At 36.2% G+C, this 22,012-nt stretch overlaps 1 protein-coding gene, 3 non-coding genes and 1 pseudogene across 4 annotated transcripts; 4 read left to right on the top strand and 1 right to left on the bottom strand.

Annotated features, from left to right (window-relative positions):
* The first annotated feature begins 822 nt into the window (after window positions 1-822).
* LOC110869704 (B3 domain-containing transcription repressor VAL1) lies at window positions 823-9,663 on the top strand. The gene is made up of 13 exons (XM_022118937.2): window positions 823-1,078; window positions 1,271-1,421; window positions 3,550-3,631; window positions 3,708-3,809; window positions 4,221-4,750; window positions 5,535-5,637; window positions 5,729-5,903; window positions 6,280-6,419; window positions 6,501-6,719; window positions 6,901-6,950; window positions 7,084-7,197; window positions 8,715-8,782; window positions 8,863-9,663. The coding sequence occupies exons 2-13, from the start codon at window positions 1,300-1,302 to the stop codon at window positions 9,462-9,464; spliced, it is 2,307 nt and encodes a 768-aa protein (XP_021974629.1). The 5' UTR covers window positions 823-1,078; window positions 1,271-1,299; the 3' UTR covers window positions 9,465-9,663.
* A 636-nt stretch (window positions 9,664-10,299) lies between these two features.
* On the top strand, window positions 10,300-10,402 carry LOC118483150. The gene has a single exon (XR_004869687.1). It is a non-coding gene; the product is annotated as a U6 spliceosomal RNA (small nuclear RNA).
* Window positions 10,403-11,676: 1,274 nt separating this feature from the next.
* LOC118483170 lies at window positions 11,677-11,770 on the top strand (annotated as a pseudogene).
* Window positions 11,771-12,118: 348 nt separating this feature from the next.
* On the bottom strand, window positions 12,119-12,191 carry TRNAV-UAC. The gene has a single exon. It is a non-coding gene; the product is annotated as a tRNA-Val (tRNA).
* Window positions 12,192-21,723: 9,532 nt separating this feature from the next.
* LOC118483004 lies at window positions 21,724-21,826 on the top strand. Its single transcript, XR_004869445.1, has one exon. It is a non-coding gene; the product is annotated as a U6 spliceosomal RNA (small nuclear RNA).
* Window positions 21,827-22,012: the final 186 nt, after the last annotated feature.

Here is a 22,012-nt window from a genome sequence, read left to right on the forward strand (position 1 = left end):
TTCAATCGAAAAACCACATCCTTACCCAAACTACCACACTATTACATATCTTAAAATCATCAAGACATATGCATTCAAATGTTTTTATCATCATCGATAACGAAACTCACCATCTAAAGCTACCACCTTCAAACATTCTTCAACATGATTTTTTGAGTTGTTGATATGAGTTGATGAATTTGGGTTTACCACCTCCAATAATATGTTACAATGCTATACAATTTTAAAATTTTCCCCCACCTCGTGTTCTATTATTATATCTCTAAAATTCACACATGCTAATTGATAATTTAACACGCTATAATGTCAAATCCAACACTAGTACAAAGTTACAAGTCTTAAGCGTCTAACAAGCCAAACCATAAAACCCAATCAACGTAACAACTTCGCCACACATAAAGTCATTGTTGGTACCTAAAAAAAATTATCACTAAATCATTATCTCTTTGAACAATTTCACAAAAAAACAAACTTTTATATATGTAGTTCAATCAACAATTTTTTTTCACAACAATACATCACTTGAAAATCATCTTTCAAATAAGTATAAGAACAGAGTATACGTTGTCATACGTACACCTCATATACGAGTCATATACAAGTATACGACTCGTATATATTCAAATCACACTAGAAAGCTGACATTACCTGACATGTATACAAGTCGTATAAATGCATACTAATAATTCCTTAAAAAACATGACTAATAAACCTATACATATCATATACTATATAAAAGTGTCAAAATAAATTCTAAGATGTGTCCATAACAAAAATTTCAAACTCTTATCTATATAAGGAACCAAACACGAACAATAAAAGAAAAATTTCATAAGAATCCCCGAAATCCTCGTAGCGTGTCGAAAATAATATAAAGATTCTTACAACAACAACAACAAACCCCAATTATAAATTCAATGACTTTACATACAAGACCCTTCATCTGATCAACAAGATTACCCCCCAAACCCTTTTAGCATCGTGCATGCATGCTTTCTCTCTCTTGTTCGTTTTTCAACACCACTTCAATCTATCGTCAAACCGCCGTCCGCCGCCGTCAACTGCCGTCATCAACTAGGTAACAGAATCCGCTACCATTGTATACGTATGCGTGCATGTGTAATTGTTGACTTCGATTTGTGTTGTTTAAAGTTAGAATTTTGATGAGGGGTTTGAGTATTTGATTGTTGGGTTGTGATCTGGTAACTGTGAAGGAAATTGGGGATTTTTGTTAGGGTTTTGATTTGGGGTTTTTTGATTGCATGTGTAGGGGTTTGATTAGAGAGATTTGGGGGTGAAATGTCGTTGTTGCCGGTGAAGATTTGCATGAATGAATTGTGTGGGGCTACGACTACTGCTCAATGGAAGAGAGGGTGGCCCATGAAAGTCGGTGGTGTTGCTACACTCTGTTATGCTTGTGGGTATGGATCTTTTTTATTCCCATTTTACCCTTCATTGTTTTCATGTGCAGGTGTTGGTTGGTTTATATACTTATGTAGGAATTCAGATATTAGAGTTTTGAATCCCTATTGTTGTTTCAAGGTTGCTATTTCTTTTAAATAAATCGTGTCGTTTTCGTGCATGTTCACAATCTGTCGCAAATTAAGCGTAATTGCAGACAATAGTGATATATTCGTATCATCTAATTGTCATAATTTGTCGAAAAATACTCTTTTTTTGTAAGCGATATGTTTATTTTACAAAAATAAGGTATTGACCAAGCCCGATTGATTGTCTTTGTGCCTACATTATATTTGCAAAATGTTGTGTTTTGTTTATGGGGTATTGACAAGAATGACGGTTGGTTTGTGGCGGAAAAGCTAAACATCACTCGATAAATTTAACTGCATATATTGATGGCTTTAAAGCTAAGACACAATGGTCTTGCCGATAATTATCTTCATACCGTTATAATGTTTATGTGAAGGTGACGTTTTGTTATTTTTTCTTTGTTGGTATGTGGTTCCACTGTTTTGCTTTGTAAATGAACCATTGAATTGATACTACTACAATGAGAAGAAAAAAACCTTATATGATAAAAGATGTCAAAGTAACGAAAAGGTTGTTTTTTTTTTTCGCAAAACATATACACTTTGTTTTTGTATGCAAAAAGAAAAAAAAGATTCCCGCAAGGATGAGCAAATTGGGCAAAGCCCAAAGCATGAGATGGTTGCTTTTGTATCTACGTTGTCATGCATCATGTGGTGGCGTTGATAGCTGAAAGACAAAAGGGTACATGCACTAATCGGTCTTTGTCCTGATTGATGAGTGTTATGTGCCTTATGTCCAAGGCTTGATGCAAAACTACTATCGAGTCGGGGGGTCTCACTAGAAGCAGCCTCTCTATTCCTACGGGGTAGAGGTAAGGCTGTCTACATCTTACCCTCCTCAGACCCTACCTTTGCTTTGCTATTGGTGGGATTTACTGAGTATGATGATGATGTTGTCATGATTTGTCTAAAATAATTTGTATTTGCAAAGTAATAGTATTTTTTGGCTCTTTTGCAAGAACGGAGGTTAGTTGTGGCCAAAAAAAAAAAAAAAACAAAACAAAAAAAACTAAATGATTTAACTACTTAGAGTGCTACCCTTAAACAAATTATTTTGACCAAGACTATGGTCTTGGTGATATTTACCATTAATTTCTAACCGTAGGTTGACCCTTTCTTATATTTTCTTGGTTCTTATGGATCCTTTTGCTATAGAGACTATTTCTGGCAAGATACACAACTTCTAACTTTTAATGCATGACGCATGAGATACGATCGAACGGAATGTATGTTTTAGTGAAATTTGAGGATGCGTATGATACTAGGATCAAGAAGCATGATTTACATGCGTTGTATTAGGAAAGTTAGATTTTGTAGGTTTTAAGTTATACAAACAAATGAGATTTATAGGCGTCTGACATACCTTGCCCCGGTGATGATTACCATTCTATTAATACCCGTCGCAATAGGACTTGAATCACACACTCACATGCATAGTTGTCAATAGCAGTCGCTATAGCGAATAGCGTAGCGTATAGGTCGAGGGTCGCTACAGGGTATGTAGCCATAAATAGCAGGATTTCCTTTTAAAAAAATATATATATAAATAACGATTAAATATAGCTATAAAATAGCTGGATTTTCTAGGTTTTTGTTAAATATACATGTAAAATAGCGTACATACCAGGGTATTTTGATATAATACACATATAAATTTTTAAAATATTCTTTTCTATTGTATCGCCATCTATAAAATAACGCCCGTTGTTTATCGCTATTCGCTATGTAGCATATAGGTACCTTATCGTTATTCATCGCTATTCGCCATCTTTGTCGCAGAAGCTACAATTATGAACAATGCAATTCATGTGAAACTCCTTATTGAGTCCATTTGTATCAGGATATACAATAATGCAAAATATGCCACCGTTTTTTTTTTCGTATCATGACATCTTTTCTGTTCTATTTTTCTCTTTCATAAAACATCTTGTTTCTTTTTTTTTTTTTTTTTATCTGTTGTGGATTTAATTAGTTTTTGTATAATTTTTGTGGAGTGCAGAACTGAATATGATCGTGTACGCTACTGTGAACGATTCCACCTCAATGAACCGGGTTGGAGAGAATGCAAATATTGTGATAAGGTACTTTTGTATCCAGCTAATTTTACGTCACCTTTTTTTTTTTTTGATCATTTTATTTACTAATTTTTCATTGCAGCCTGTTCATTGTGGATGTGTTGTTTCGAAATATCTTCATGAATGCCTTGATTCCGGTGGAATATCATGTATAAATTGCATAAGAGCCCAATCCTTTAAACAGGTACTATGTCCTTTACCACGAAAAATATCATACATTCAGATGGGCGGGTCGGCGACGGGTCAAAACATATTCGGGTTGAAAAGGCCCGTTTGACCTACAAGGCTAAAAACACTTTTTTTTTTTGTAAATTCTAAATCTTTTTTGTAAATCACTAATGACTAATGCACTGTTTATGATTGACTTAGGAGGTTGTAGCATTAGAATTTGACTTTAGTTGACTTTCAACTCGTTTGACCCGTTCCCTTTTAGATAAGACACAAAACCGTAATCTAAGCCAACAAAAAATAACTTCTTGTGTCATGTCATTTTTTTTTCTCCCTGTCTGTCGCAAAACTTATATTTTCTCATTTACGCTTTCTTTCTATATTTCCTAATCTTGAATCTCATTTTTGGATGTATCAATTATTTCAGCCGATTAACGAGATTCCAAATGGCTTCTCTCGGTTTGCCGGCAGTTGGCTTCCCTCCATATTTACCAACCGAACAAATAACATCACACCATTAACCGACGGGTTAGAGAAACATCAATTCACATCTTTAAATTCTTCTAAAGATATTGGCTCTAGTTTCAAAAGCTCGTCACCATTATCCACAATCTTTTCAAACCAATTACCTTTATCTACGGAACCCAATAACAACAAACCGAATTCAGGGTCAAACTCGCTTTTTGAACCACCGGCCCAACTATCTTTGGGCTTTTCCATACTCCCAACGTCTAATGGCGTTGCAGAAGAAAACATTCCTTCATTTAAAAAAGAGCAAAAGTCACACCAGGTGGTTCCGAAGCAGTTGAAAATACGGTCAAAGTCAAACAAAGGGATGTCGTTTGGACCGGATAACCGAGTTGGCAGGCCGCCAGGTGAAGGCCGAGGCCGCACTCAATTGCTTCCAAGATATTGGCCGAAGATGACTGACCAAGAATTGTCGCAAATACATGGAGAGTATCCTTTGTTATATTCTATTTTTGCATGCATGTACACATAAAAAATAAATTGACCGTTTTGAGATAAAACACAACTAATATTAGGCCTGTAAATGAACCAACGTTCATGAACTTGTTCGGGGGGGGGGGGGAGGTTCGTTTTCTTTAATAAACGAATGAACATGAACACGTTTTTTTGTTCATTTAATTAAACAAACGAACATGAACACACGTTTTGTTCGTTCATTTATGTTCGTGATCGTCCGTTTATGTTCATTTCAATTTAAATACATAAGTAGTTATATTTATATGAATATTAAACATAAAATGAACTTTCTAACTACTTATATAAAAATAACTAATTGGTAATTTTGCTTTCTAGTAATAAAAATGATTTTGCAATGGAATTTATCGTAATTAATCACTAATTTATGTAAAAAATTACTTTATATTCGTTTATGTTTAGTCAATTGTGTTCATTTATGTCTGTTCAATTATGTCCATTTGTGTTGTTTATTTTGTTAAGTTATTTTCGTTTAGGTTTGTTTGTTTATGTTCGTCAACTGTTTGTTTAGGTTTTTCAAACGAACGGACATAAACAATCACGAACTTGCCCATTTTCTTAATAAACGAACATGAACAAAAAAAAATGTGTTCGATTATATGTCCGTGTTCGTTCGGTTCATTTACAGGCCTAACGAATATTAACCCATTTAATTTGACCGTTTGACCCGCCGAATTTATCCGCCACTGGTATACATTTAGAAAATACGTGTGTTCTGTTCACCTTAACCTTTGTTTAGCTTAAACTCCAATTGCACTATTACTCCGCTATTTGAGAAGATTCTGAGTGCAAGTGATGCAGGTCGAATCGGTCGTTTAGTCCTGCCAAAAGCATGCGCCGAAGTGGGTTGACTTTCTTCTTTCTTTACTTATTTAGCTATTTCTATCATTTTATCACAGGCTCTAAATTTTAGATAATCAAATATCGGTGCAGGCATATTTCCCACCCATTAATCAATCCGAAGGTGTACCACTAAAGATCCGGGATATAAAAGGGAAAGAATGGACGTTTCAGTTCAGATTTTGGCCCAACAACAACAGCCGCATGTATGTTCTAGAAGGCGTCACCCCGTGCATACAGAACATGCAGCTGCAAGCTGGCGACACAGGTATCTGTTAATGCATATTTGTGATCGTTACTATGCGAATAGGCTAGATAGAGTCTATGAATAGAGGTGCCATGCGTTTGAACCACACAAGGTTTTTTTTTTTTTTTTTTTGAGGAGATATCACACTTGATTCTTTCGGTATCAATAAAATTTGTGCCGATTCTTTCTTATCATGTCTATCTATACCGTATTGAGTTAATCTATCCGAAATTTCCGTCTTGAATGCGTTTAAACGCTAATCTATAGGTTTTACGATCCATTTCACGTAATTTTAATTTTCATGACCCCTGTGGACTGTGGTATTTACGTATGTCGGTATTTCAGTATTTGACTTCATCTTTTCTTTAAATTTGTCATTTTATTTATATTTCTGCAGTGATATTTAGTCGATTAGATCCAGAAGATAAACTTGTAATAGGGTGTCGAAAGGCAACGGTTCTCGCAGACGCACCTGCGCTTCCTAACCCCGTTAATGGTGGAGTTCTTACATGTACCGACAATGGAAACTTACCGACAGTAGGACCTTCGTTTTCTTTTCATTATATTTTCGGTCTGTTTAATTCACTTTTGCTAATTAAAGTTCCGTTTTTGGCAAAGAATACGACACAAGAAGGCACCAGTAACTGGGATTCAGTGCAGTCATCTGAGAAAAAAAAGACGCGAACTATCGGGTCGAAAAGCAAGAGGCTTCACATGCACAGTGAAGATGCGTTGGAGCTCAAGTTTACGTGGGAAGAAGCACAAGAATATCTCCGCCCGCCTATTTCGAAACCGACTGTTGTCACGATCGAGAATTGTGAATTGGAAGAATACGATGTAAGATTTTTTTTTTTATTTTTGTAAACAATTAGCGCTTTAAATATTCTTACAAGAGTTTATATTATTGCCCGTTTAACGTAAAAAGGAAAAGAAAACATAAGTTGAATGGACCTATTTTAAGTAAATGGGTCAAATTTATAATATATACTTTGGGTTTATCGTGTGTGGTTTTATTCAGGAACCGCCAGTTTTTGGTAAGAAGACCATGTTCACAACTAATGCAGCCCAGTAAGGATTCTTTTATACATCTTATTTTTTTTTATTATTTTATTTTATTTTATTTATGAACGTTGAAGACTATTAAAAGGACAAAGGATTCTTTTATACATCTTTGTTTTTCTCATAATTAATCATTCTTTAGGTTACAAGAACAATGGGTTCAATGCGACAGTTGCTCCAAATGGCGGAAGTTACCTTCAGATGTTCTCGTTCCTTCCAAATGGACATGCTCTGATAATGTTTCGGATCCAAACAGGTATTTTGTTTGTTATTTGTATTGGACCTAGGGCTGCAAACGAATCGAACGTTGTTCATGTTCGTTTGCTAAGAAATATGTGTTCACTAACTGTTCATGAACACTTACCGAATGAGATTTTATGTTCGTGTTTGTTTGTTTGTTAATTTTAGGCAGCGAACGTTGATGAACACAAATGAGCAGAAACTAATGTTCATGAACACAAATGGAAACAAACGAACAAAAACAAGTGTTCATGAATAGAATATATAATGCACCGACACTTATTAAATATTTTATTTGTCAAAATTTTGAAGTATTTAAATAAAAGACTTAAATGCCATTTTAGTCCCTGTGGTTTGGGCTATTTTGCCAGTTTAGTCCAAAGGTTTCATTTTTAACCTGTGGGTCCAAAAAGGTTTCACAGTTGCCATTTTAGTCCACTTGGTTAACTTCATCCATTTTTTCTGTTAACGAGAAGCCCAATTTGGTCATTTTGTATGTAATTCTGTTAACTAAAAGGGCAATTCAGCCATATAAAATGACCGAATTGGCCTTCTCGTTAACAGAAAAAATGGATGAAGTTAACCCAGTTGACTAAAATGGCAATTGTGAAACCTTTTTGGACCCACAGGTTAAAAATGAAGCCTTTGGACTAAACTGGCAAAATAGCCCAAACCACAGGGACTAAAATGGCATTTAACTCTAAATAAAATGTAAAAACTAAAAACACTAATGAAGTATCAAACACAAACGAACACGTTACCAAACGTTCACGAACATAAATGAACGAACACAAATATTCGTTCATTTAACTAAACGAACGAAATGTCTTGTTTGTGTTGGTTTGTTTAATAAACGAACGAACACAAATGAACTTCTCGCCAAACGTTTGGTTCGTTTGCAATCCTAATTGGACCCACTCCCATGTTACTAGGATTATTAGAGGCGGGACTAGGGGTGCAAACGAGCCGAGCCCGAGCTCGATTAACTTATAAGAGCTCGGCTCGATTCGAGCTTCGTTTTTAAAGCTCGAGCTCGGCTCGTTTGTATTTTCTCAAGCTCGAGCTCGGCTCGGGCTCGGCTCATTTTTTAGCGATTAATTAGTATATTAAATAAAAATAATATAAATGATAGACTTTTTAGGCTCGCGAGCTCGATAAGTGAAGCTCGGGCTCGGGCTCGTTTACTAAATAAGCTTATTTTTAGGTTCGAGGTCGGCTTGTAAACAAGTTTAAATAAGCTCGGCTCGACTCGGCTCGTTTACACTAAGGCTCGACGAGCCTAACGAGCTTCACATGCGAGGCTCGAGCTCGAGCTCGGGCTCGACAAACAAACGAGCTTTGTTTTGAGGCTCAAGCCCGGCTCGGGCTCGATAAGGCTCGGCTCGTTTCGAGCTTTTTCTTGAGCCGATCTCGAGTAGGTCGCGAGCCGCTCGGCTCGTTTGCACCCCTAGGCGGGACCCATGAAAAACTCTAGAAACGGGACGAATAAATGGTTTCTGATGTTTGTAAATGTTGTGCATGGTTATATGCCAGGTGTTCGTGTTCGCATCCCGAGGAGAAAGGCGTGAAGCATTTGTACAGGGTCTTGAAATTCAGCAAGGGTACACAATCCTTTATTTTGAATTTCAAGCTTCGATCCTATCATTATCAAACCTTTCTGATTTCACTTTTATCTAAGCAGAATCTAAGAAACAAAAGCTCGAAGAAAATACGGAGACCAAACAAGTAGGGCCCACGGGCTTGGATGCGTTAGCCACAATGGCAGTATTAGGAGAAAACGGTAGTGAACATAACGAATCGTTAGCGGGCCCCACCACAAGACACCCTCGTCACCGGCCAGGCTGCAGTTGCATCGTCTGCATTCAACCACCAAGCGGAAAAGGAAAACACAAACCGAATTGCATTTGCAACGTGTGCGCGACAGTCAGGCGTCGGTTCAAAACGTTAATGCTACGCAAGAAAAAACGGCTGGCTGAACAAGAAATCGCAAAGTCGGGTAGTGAAATGGTTCAGAAAGCACCTGTTCCGGCTATCAACCGGACTGGATCCAGCGGTGGGCTTGGATTTGGGCCTGGACCAGGAATGATGGTTGAGAGTAGTAACAACAAAGGTCAAGAATGGGATCTGAATCGTGACCCGATGGAAGAACAGATGATGCTACCTGAAGCTGCTAGTATCCATCCAGAATGGCAGAACGTGCTTGCACGACTTGTACCCAAAGGTACAAGTGATGTTAAAGACGGACCTGCGCATGCAAACAACAAAGTGGTTGGAGGTAGTTGATCCCGTTTTAGTTCCCTATAGTTGTAGAGATTTAATGAAAGTAGGATTTATCGGCTTTTGTTCTTAGTTATTTTGCTCATATAGTATGTGTAAGATCGCCAATGTATGGCTCGATTGCGTGGTGTCCTTTACAATATGAAGTTATACATATTTACAGTTTTCATGTGTTTGGTATGTAATTTTTTTTTCTGGCCGTAAAGGATTAATAACTTATAATTTAATTAGTCAGATCTCGAGCTTGAAAATATACAAGCTGGCTCGGCTCGAAATCCTGTATCGAGTTGCAATCTTGAGCCCAGGTAGTTTACAACTTGCTGGTTCGTGGGTTGACGAGCCGGCTTGAAAGGAGGAAGCAGAAGTACCGTGCAAAGAACAAGGAAAATGATTTATATCTCTGAGTTTAAAATAAAATAAGAATTCAAAAAATGTAATGATTATGTTTGTGGTCTAAATGTTTAATTTGAGAATTTAACATACCCAAAAAATGTAAACTGTATTTTACTTATTGTAGGTTGTAGCTAAACATTGTCCGAATAAACTTATTGAACTAATTTTGTATCACTTGTATTATCATCTAAGTTACAATAATAATAATAATAATCAGGATATAAAAATGAACGGCGTTCAATTAGAAAAAATGAAAAATGTGATAAACAAGTAAACAATTATGATATAATGAAGTGTAAAAAATAAAGCCCAAAAAGGAAAATGGGAACAACCAAGGCATAACAGTGAATCAATTATTTTTACGTGTTGTTTGAAAACAATTCGTCCCACATCGGCCCATAGATGAACTTAGGGCTGCTTTAAATGGTGTGGCTCGGTGACCATGTTTGTCCCTTAGGGGACATCCGATAAAATTGGAACGATACAGAGAAGATTAGCATGGCCCCTGCGCAAGGATGACACGCACAAATCGAGAAATGGTCCAAATTTTTTTCTCAATCGCTTTCTCGTTTCCTTCTTCACCGTCCTGTGGTTGTGATCGCCCTACTGTTTCTTTTCATACTTCGTCGTCATGTTTCATGATACATACTCATTCTATGATAGAGGATCCTGTACATTAACCCAGAAGTGTATTATAACATTATATATAACACCATGTAAACACTGTATAACACTATGTAAGATCATATAACACTATGTAACACTATATAATAAATATAACACTATATTTTGTTTGATAGCATGTCTATGATAGATGTATAGTGTTATATTTGTTATATAGTGTTACACGGTGTTTATATGTTGTTATATATAGTGTTATAATACACTTCTCACACTTCTGGATTAATGTACAAGATCCCTACCCCTCACTCTATTTCCTGAATTCAAACAAGTATTTTCTACATTAATTTCTGTAAGAACTGTGGGATTTGTTTAGGTGAAAAACATGTAATTTCTAAACCGGTGTGTTAGGCAATGGCCTAAAAGGATTGGGTCAAAATTTGGTCAAACTTGTTGGGTGTTTATTCGTCTATACTTAGTTTGTCGATCATGATGACTTTGATACTTAATTAGTAATATTGACAGTGGTTATGGTTGGTTAGATATGGCCTTTTACTTTTGGAACACTATTAGTTTTGACGGGTTCAAATCGAGAAATGGTACATGGTGAAACAATGCGTTTGACATTTTGGTTACTGGATGCTTTTTGGTTGAGTATCTTCTCATTAGTAGGGTCGGTGGAGGGTCGGATGAGAGCAAACCTTACCTCTATTGCAAATGATAGAGAGGTTGCTTCCAGTGATTCAAGGAATAAAAAACATCGAAAAACAAAAGGTGCTAGAAATGGTAGTATTTTGTGTATAATTTTTTTTTCGTAAATACAGAATAGTTGATTAGTTCGCTTAACGAGAGACTGTCAGGTTGACTTGTGTTACACGGACTAGGATCAAAACTTATAGTTAGTTCATACACTTGTGTCAAAATGGTGAGTTTGGTAATGTGTGAAAGCAGGTTAAAACGGGTCAGGTGTGCTGTTTAATGCAATAGTTTTCTTGTAATAAACATTTTGTGTTCACTGTGATTACGGAAGTATATCTTAGCAGAAACAAATGGGTTTTTTTTAATAGTGTGATTCAGTGTGTTTTCCCTTAACTATGCAGTTTGATTAACTTCACATTACGAGATCCTGTCTGACTCAGTTCGTCCATCAGCCCAGAGATGAAGTTGTGGCCGGTATGTATAACCAGGCCGAGCAATGGATTTCGTCCCTTCGGGGACATCCGATAAAATTGGAATGATACAGAGAAGATTAGCATGACCCCTGCGCAAGCACAAATCGAGAAATGGTCCAAATTTTTTTCTTCTTCTTCGTTGCCTCTTCCCTTTTTCGTTGTCTTTGCGTAAACCCTTATTTCATTCTCGCATTTCATCGTCGTGTTTCCATCAACACTGTTGTGAGCTAACTATTTCTACATGAGTTCATGGATCCAGCATTCTAATTGATTAGTATGGCCGGGCTTCTCCAGTCTTCGTCTTTGCCAAAACGTTAATTTCAAAATGAAATATTCAAAATCTGTATGCAATAACATAAGATCAGATGTCTGCATATTTTTGGTCTAGTAGTTTGTTTTTCTGCTTCTGTAGTTAAATTGGTGCATTAGCTTTTCTTTTTTTAAGAGAAAAAAAGAAAAAAAAGTACTTCTAAATGTTCCTGCCCGGGATCGAACCGGAGACCTTTTGCGTGTAAAGCAAACGTGATAACCACTACACCACAGAAACATTTTATGTTGGCTATGTTGGATATTTGTTCAATTGTCGATTATAATTCAATGTTGCCGTCAAGGTACGACCCAAAGAGTTACACTTTGGGCAACGAACATTTAACGGTGTTTTAATCGTTAATCACCGGATCACGAAATAATTAGCGTAATGAAATAAACGGGTAATTATTTGGAATAATTACGGAGAACCCGATTTAATATTATAATTAATTTGTTAATTATAATATATATATATATATATATATTATTAATTATTAGATAATTAAAATGAGAGATAACTATTATACTTATAAGATAATTATAATAGAATTGTAATTAGATTACAATTCTTAATTATGGTTTTAATCTAAAGGATATATATAATAATTATCTCCATATAATAATATATGGCTCACCGTTTTGAATGAGATATACCATCGTTGCAAATAAAAGGAAAAAGGAGGTTCTGTTGTTGGCTGCCTTTTGGTCGAACAAGAATAAGAAAAATCACAAAAAAATTCAAGCTCTTACTTCTTGCATCAAAGGAAGCTGAACGTGTTTGTTTCTTTTATTTGGCAAAAAGGTAAGTATAGTTTTGAACTTTTTTTATCTTTAGTTTAAAGGTTTCGTTTGAAATTGTTTTAAACGAACAAATCATATTTCGTGGTCAACGATCATCTAGCGAGATCGTTCGTTGAACCAAGGTGTCTTTCTTGGATGTCACGATTCTTTATTTTATTTTAACCTATTTTGATTGTAGTGAGATCACTGATGGAATCGGTTTAGAACCGAACCTCGTGTACATGTTTTCCGCTGCGTTCAGTTTGTTTGACAAATTGACTAAAAATTATTTTCTAAAAGTTACACGAAAATTTCCAACAGTGGTATCAGAGCCACCTTACAAATCAAAGTAGGCTAATTTTATTATAGTGTTTGTAGATCTATAAAATAGTTATAGGATTGCATGCTTAAAATCGAGTAGATTTGGCATAGGATCCTGTCACGTATAATAGTTATAGGCAAGTTTTATTAAGGCCAAACATGAACACTTGTCAAAGTTCTCTTTGACAAAATATTTGGCCTTAACCTATTTCGTTTAGCTTAATGATCGTAGTATGCAAATCCGGGTCTAGAATCGTTTTTCATAACACGTGTACTAAATTAGTTTTTGGAGCTACACGCGTTAAATTAGTTTAAAGAAAAACGAATATATTAAAATAATTATTTTTAATATATACCAAACTAAAATATTAAAAAAAAAAAACCGTAACTAAAAACTTTATTTTAAAAATAAAGTTAAAATTTTGTTAAGTCTTTTCGTTACAATATCTAAAGGAAATTTAAGTTTTCTTTATATTAAAGTTTTTTTTAGGATTGGATCTAAGATTAAGTGGGAGCACAAAAGGGTTTGTGCTACACTTAATGGGCTCGGTTCACGTTCTTGGGCTCGAACGAACCGAACATATTATGAACCCGGAATTGCATATTTATTTATTTATTTTGCGTTTTGCCATGAGATGTTTATTACGCCATAAAATTAATTACTAATACACGATCATTAAAACGACAATTTTAATAAAAGGTTTATTAAGTATTGGATAGGTAATTAAAATAAACAGTTTATTTTAAAATACAAAAAAAATCAAAATTGGTTTTTCAAAAATTAAAAGTTAATTTGAAAACCGTAATTAATAAAAGTTATTAATTAAAATAAATTTGCGACACGACCAACTCAGATTAAATAGGGTATTTAAAATTTATCGGTCGAGTGATTGAAAGGTGTTTCAAGTCGTCACAAATTAAAACGTAAAATTGATTTTTACAAAGGAATTGTATAGCCTATGTTCATGCCATAGGCCGTACAAGTATTTTAAAACGACCCGAACTGGTAATTTTAAAATATAACCCAAATTAAAATCGATATTCTACGCCACCCTAAATTAAGAACACCCGAACTGATCTATCCGAACCCCTGGTGCTAGTGTTTACCCTGCATCCAGGCCTACGGTTTTGGTTAGGGGTAGTTCCGCGATTTCCATGCTTACATGGGCCGGGCTACGGTTCTTATTTGAGGACAAATATCACTTTTGCGACACGAGAGCGAATGTTAGTGTTTACCCTGCATTCGTCTTCTACGGTTGTGAAAGTGGGCGTAGTTGGGGTTAACGTACCAATGCTTGACAACACTCGTCATGCGACCCCAAACCGAGAATTGTGTAGTTGACACAATTGGTGATCGTCACCTACCCTTCAATCTATGCCAGTGAAGAGTGCTAAGTCCATTCACTGAGTTATGGGGAGATGGGATCTCATCCTAATTCCTAAAATTTTGTATATCTTGGGTCAAAATTGAATTAGGTTAATGCATGAAAATTACTAATAAAATTTTCTTCTAAATTCTATAGATGTCTACAAACAATTCTGATAACACCAAATTCTCGCTTAAGTCCATCCTTGAAAATGCTAAACTTGATAATTCTAACTTCATGGATTGGTACCGCAACCTGAAAATTGTTCTCAGGGCGGAGAAAAAGGCTTATGTCCTTGAAGGACCAATTCCCGAAGCACCTGCTGCTAATACGGGTGCAGCCCGTAGGACATGGGAAAAACATGTTGATGATTCCCAAGATGTGACATGTCTTATGCTTGCTATGATGATTCCAGAACTTCAGAAGAATCTGGAAAACTTGGGCGCATATGAGATGAGTGAGCAGCTGAAAAACATGTTTCAGCAGCAAGCTCGTCATGAGCGTTTTGAGGTGATGAGATCTCTCATTACATGTCGCATGCAGGAAGGTACTTCGGTCAGTGCTCATGTACTGAAAATGAAGTCTTTCGTTGATCAACTGGAGCGTCTGAACGCACCCCTTAGTAATGAGTTAGCTACGGATGTGATCCTTAACTCGCTACCCAATTCATATCATCAGTTCGTAATGAACTATAACATGAATGGGTGGGAAAGAACGATCCCAGAGTTGCATCAGATGCTAAAAACTGCTGAGACAAACATCCCAACTAAGGGCAATCCAGTGCTGGCGATCAGGGAAGGAAGAATTACCAAGAAGAAGCAATCCAAGGGAAAAGGCAAGGCGAGTAAGCAAGACAAGGGCAAAGGCAAAAAGGTTGCCACTCCGAAGGCAAAGCCTCATAAAGATGCCAAGTGTTTTCACTGTGATGAGATCGGGCATTGGAAGAGGAATTGTCCCAAGTACCTGGCTGAGTTGAAGCTTAAGAAGCTGCAGATTGGAGAATCCTCAGGTATACATGTTATTGATCTATTTTCCTTTTCGAGCAAATCTTGGGTGTTTGACACTGGATGTGGTTTTCACATTTGTAATGATTTGCAGGGACTAAAAAGGATTAGAAAGCTGAAGCAGGGTGACTTAGAGCTGCACGTTGGGAACGGGCAGAATGTTGCTGTGAAGGCAGTTGGAGAATTTATTCTTGAATTACCTTCTGGATTGTTTATTACTTTAGACAATGTTTTTTATGTTCCTAGTTTGACTAAGAATATTATTTCTGTTTCTGCTTTAAGAAAACAAGGTTTTAATTATGCTTTTGATATTGTTAATGGTAGCATTTCTGCATTTTTAAATGGTGTGTTCTATTTTGAGGCTAAGCCTCACAATGGTGTCTATGAAATAGATACTTCTAACAGTAGATCAAATAATATAGTATGCTCTCTTTCCCATAAACGTGTTAAAACTAGCTTTAATCAAACATATCGTTGGCATTGTCGTCTTGGCCATATTAACATCAATCGCATGAGGAAGCTCCAGACTGCAGGGATTCTAGAATCCACGGGTCAAGAGACTTATGATTTATGCGAATGTTGTCTAAGTGGCAAGATGACTAAGGCCCCTTTTACCGGAACTAGTGAAAGGGCCAAAGACCTGTTAGGACTCATACATACTGATGTATGTGGTCCATTCAGGACTATGTCAAGGAACGGGGAAAGATACTTCGTTACATTTACTGATGATTATAGTAGATATGGATATGTTTATCTTATGAAGTTTAAACATGAAACCTTTGAAAAGTTCAAAGAATTCCAAAATGAAGTACAGAATCAACTAGGGAAAACGATTAAGGCACTTCGATCCGATCGAGGTGGTGAATACATTAATCAAGAGTTTGATGAACATCTCAAGAAGTGTGGGATTATATCCCAACTAACTCCACCCGGAACACCACAACTCAATGGTGTGTCTGAGAGGAGAAATCGAACCTTATTAGATATGGTTCGATCAATGATGTGTCGTACAAACTTACCACACTCCTTTTGGAGTTATGCTCTTGAAACTGCTACACGTCTTGTGAATATTGCTCCTACTAAAAAGGTAGAAAAGACACCATATGAGATGTGGCATGGTAAACCACCTAAAGTCTCTTACCTTCGCATATGGGGATGTAACGCTTATGTTACCAGTGAGTCTTCGGACAAACTTGATCCTCGCGGTGAAAAAGTTGTTTTCATTGGCTATGCATATCCGGTTGGTTATTATTTCTATAATCCTGCTGAAAATAGAGTTTTCACTAAGCGTCGGGGAACATTCCTAGAGGATGAGCTTATGGCGCGAGGAATTGGAGATAATCTTGTGGATCTTGAGGAAATTCGAGAACCACAAATTAATCAACCAATAGTCGAATCTGCCTCTCAACAAAATATTGTTGGACCTGAACCTGATAGGATTCAGGAATCTGATGTAACACTAGGCATCCGCAGAAGTACGAGGGATCGTCATGAACCTAATCGGTATTCACCTGATAGGTACATCTTGATGATTGATCAAGAAGAGCCCTCAACCTACAAAGCTGCGATTTCAGGTAACGAATCTGAAAAATGGCTCGAAGCCATGGGCGTCGAGATGCAATCCATGTATGACAACCAAGTCTGGGATTTGGTTGAACTTCCTCCTGAATGTCGGACTGTAGGAAGTAAATGGGTTTTCAAGTTGAAAACAGACATGGATGGAAATGTGCAAACCTATAAGGCTCGGTTGGTTGCTAAAGGATTTACTCAGACTCAAGGAGTTGATTATGAGGAAACCTTCTCGCCAGTAGCCATGCTTAAGTCTATTAGGATTCTACTTGCCATAGCCGCGTATTATGACTACGAGATATGGCAAATGGATGTCAAAACCGCGTTCCTAAATGGACACCTTACCGAAGATGTTTATATGGAGCAACCTGAAGGTTTTGTAGATCCTAAGAATCCTAAGAAAGTTTGCAAGTTAAATAAATCCATTTATGGATTGAAACAAGCATCTCGAACCTGGAATCTGCGTTTTGATCAGAAAATCAAACAATTTGGTTTTATCAAAAACGAAGATGAGCCGTGTGTTTACAAGAAGGCAAGTGGGAGTTCTATTACTTTTCTAATCTTGTATGTAGATGACATACTTCTCATTGGAAACGATATCCCAATGCTGCAGGATGTTAAATCCTGGCTTGGTAAATGTTTCTCAATGAAGGATCTTGGAGAAGCTGCTTATATTCTAGGAATAAAGATTTATAGAGATAGATCTAAGCGGCTACTTGGACTTAGTCAAAGTACGTATATCGATAAGGTCATTCGGCGCTTTTCGATGCAAGATTCCAAGAAGGGTCTCTTGCCAATGGCAAGTGGAACCGTACTAAATAGTCATCAGTGTCCCAAATTGGACAAAGATAAAGAGGATATGAAAAAGGTTCCATATGCCTCTGCTATCGGTTCCATCATGTATGCCATGTTATGTACTAGACCGGACGTATCGTTTGCTCTGAGCTTGACTAGCAGATATCAACAAAATCCTGGTAAAAGTCACTGGATTGCTGTGAAAAATATCCTAAAGTACTTAAAAAGAACTAAGGATATGTTTCTGATATTTGGCGGTTTGGAAGAAGAGCTGAAAGTAAAATGTTACACTGACGCAAGCTTCCAAACGGATCGTGACGATTCACGATCTCAGACAGGCTATGTTTTTACTTTAAATGGTGGTGTTATAACTTGGAAGAGTTCTAAGCAAAGCGTGGTGGCCCAGTCGACCACTGAATCAGAATATATAGCGGCTTCAGAAGCTGCTAAGGAGGCTGTTTGGATGAAAAAGTTCATTGCTGATCTCGAAGTTATACCAAGCATACAGAAGCCTATCGAGATATTTTGCGACAATACAGGTGCAATTGCTCAGGCAAAGGAACCAAGGTCGCATCACAGCACGAAGCATATTCTCAGAAAATTCCATTACATACGGGAAGTTTTGGAAAGAGGAGACATCGTAGTAGAGAAAATTGATACTGATCAGAATCTAGCGGACCCGTTTACTAAGCCTATACCTCAAGTGAGACACGAGAAGCATGCTGATTGTATAGGTCTTAGATATGCTAGACATTGGGTCTGATTTTGTAATTTAGTAATTTGGTGCATTTTGAACTGTAAACAGTATTTTATGTTTATTTGAATTTAATGGTTGAATGTCTTTTAGACTATTATATTTGTGTTCAAATATTAGTACGTTAAGTATCTATGAATATTGTATTCTAAAATGTCCGTAGTCTATCAGATTCGTGAGAACCAATCTGGTAAAAGACTATTGTGAATTAGATGGTTGATCCATATCATGGATACTCAAAGTGTTGAGAACCATATTCACTGATATGATTAGTTGAATCATATTGGGCGTAACTCGTTTCAAAATGATCTTCATGGATCTTAGTCATAAGACATTTTGAATAGGTACGATCATTGTATCCTTAGACCTGCGGTACATACTAGAACTAACTTAAATGAATGGTTGCTCTTTGATTCTATCTAACGCTGTACGTAACTGGCAGTAATAAGGATAGTTTTGGGAATGATCTGAAGTTTAGTGGGAGTTGTTTGTAGCCAAAGGGATCTGTGCTTCTATACTTAGAAGAAGAACACTCTGGCGCCTTTTGTTGGTTTGAACTGGTGTTAATGCGTGGCCACGCTCGAACTAGTAGTAGTTTGATAAATCACTTCAAATCAGGAACGAAATTAGAAATGGTTGAATAATATATGAGAATGAATTGGATCCATGTCTCATGTTCAACAAGTGTTCAATACAGAGGGATAAATGAGTCGATAACCAGGGCTATACTATTTGCATAACCAAAGGTTTGATTAGTGCAAAGAATTAGTTGACATAAATTTGTCATACCTTGCCGGGGGCAATATGATGCAGCTAGGCACCCGCTATTGTCTACATTGAAACTTAATCGACCAATCGACCAAGTGGGAGATTGTTGGATATTTGTTCAATTGTCGATTATAATTCAATGTTGCCGTCAAGGTACGACCCAAAGAGTTACACTTTGGGCAACGAACATTTAACGGTGTTTTAATCGTTAATCACCGGATCACGAAATAATTAGCGTAATGAAATAAACGGGTAATTATTTGGAATAATTACGGAGAACCCGATTTAATATTATAATTAATTTGTTAATTATAATATATATATATATATATATTATTAATTATTAGATAATTAAAATGAGAGATAACTATTATACTTATAAGATAATTATAATAGAATTGTAATTAGATTACAATTCTTAATTATGGTTTTAATCTAAAGGATATATATAATAATTATCTCCATATAATAATATATGGCTCACCGTTTTGAATGAGATATACCATCGTTGCAAATAAAAGGAAAAAGGAGGTTCTGTTGTTGGCTGCCTTTTGGTCGAACAAGAATAAGAAAAATCACAAAAAAATTCAAGCTCTTACTTCTTGCATCAAAGGAAGCTGAACGTGTTTGTTTCTTTTATTTGGCAAAAAGGTAAGTATAGTTTTGAACTTTTTTTATCTTTAGTTTAAAGGTTTCGTTTGAAATTGTTTTAAACGAACAAATCATATTTCGTGGTCAACGATCATCTAGCGAGATCGTTCGTTGAACCAAGGTGTCTTTCTTGGATGTCACGATTCTTTATTTTATTTTAACCTATTTTGATTGTAGTGAGATCACTGATGGAATCGGTTTAGAACCGAACCTCGTGTACATGTTTTCCGCTGCGTTCAGTTTGTTTGACAAATTGACTAAAAATTATTTTCTAAAAGTTACACGAAAATTTCCAACAGGCTAGTGTCTAAAAGTATTCTCAAATAATGATAATTGTAACTATGCAAATTGACGAAATACCAGTGAAGGAGGTAGTCATGGAAATTTAATATTTAAAAGGTATGTAAAATCTATGTGTTTCAGTTTTTTAGGTTATTATTGTGACATCATACTAGCTATTCTGTTAACTATATTTCAAGTAATGAATCTGGCCAATTTTTTGCATAGTAACACATTATGATGCTTAAAATGACTTATGATATCTGGTTGAATTCCAGACTGAATACGCTTATTTACTTATGATTTAAGTTACATTTGTTCATGTCAGATTGCATGCTTTTGTACATTAGGTAGTTTTGATAAATATATCGTAAATACAGAATTGTTGATTAGTTTGCTTAACGAGAGGCTGTCAGGTCGACTTGTGTTACACGCGCTAGGACGAAAACTTCTAGCTAGTTCATGCACTCGTGCCAATATGACGGGTTTGGTAATGGGTCAAAGCATGTTTAAACGGGCCAGGCATGCTGATTGAAGTGATAAATTTCTTTCAACAAACAATTATGTCAAATATGATAACATAATTATGTCTTAATAATAACGACTCTTGTAAATCTATTAGCTCCACTCGTTTTGATAACTTAATACAACTTACACTGAATATTGTTTGCTTTACTTCAGTTTCATATGTTGTTAATGCATTTTATATATCATTTTATGTTGAATTTACAATCTTTTTGCACTTGGTAGGTTTTCATTAATTTTGTACTGTATAAACTTAGTAGCATTCATAACACATGTATATATGTGTAAAATATGTTATGAAATTATTATTCGTTTACCATATGTAATGAAAGAACATTACCTAAACATTATTCCTAAGGTATAAATGTCACATAATTGATGTTAACGTTTCAAGATGTCGTCTTCTCATATACGTCGTATCTCCTGAAATAAAAAGCTGGTCAAAACATGTAGTTTGAACGCCTGACGCATCATACTTCCATCCATGTGTAGCAAATAATTGTTCTTGGTGTTGTAACCAACCCCGGGTCCAAATATATTTTCCTGTTGTTTTCTTCGTTCTCGGATAAACACTAAACCTTCCTTGCGCAAGAGCGGGCATTCCATACGCGAGTTACCCTTTTCGTCTTGGTTTGCATTTGAGGGGTATTCATCAAACTACGCCTTCGAATGCTTTGCTCTGCATTTTTAACTTGAATGCTTTTACGTGTTTTATTGTTTTATACTTTTAATAAATATTTTATCATAAAAGTAATAATATACGTCCCGTAAAACAAATTGAAATAAAACATGGTCTCCATCTGTCATCGTCAATCTGTAATCCAAGTTGCAGACATTTGTTTGAGCACTGAAACACTTTTCCCGCATATTGAACTCCTGGCTGACTCAGTTCGTCCCACATCGGCCCAGAGATGAAGTTGTGGGTTGTATGTATAGCCGAGGTGAGGAGTGGTAATCGTCCCTTCGGGGACATCCGATAAAATTGGAACGATACAGAGAAGATTAGCATGGCCCCTGCGCAAGGATGACACGCACAAATCGAGAAATGGTCCAAATTTTTTTCCCAATCGTTTTCTCATTTTGTACTTCATCGACACTGATTTTTGTTCTTCATCATTCACTTAAGGTTCTAAACTTACACAAGGATATCAAACACAAATCGATAAATGGTTCCAAATTTGTTTTCAATCGACTTATCCGGTCGTCTTCACCAAAACTTTAATTTCAAATTTCAAAATGAAATCTT

The sequence above is a fragment of the Helianthus annuus genome, chromosome 1, assembly GCF_002127325.2.
Source record: "Helianthus annuus cultivar XRQ/B chromosome 1, HanXRQr2.0-SUNRISE, whole genome shotgun sequence".
Lineage (NCBI taxonomy): Eukaryota > Viridiplantae > Streptophyta > Magnoliopsida > Asterales > Asteraceae > Helianthus > Helianthus annuus.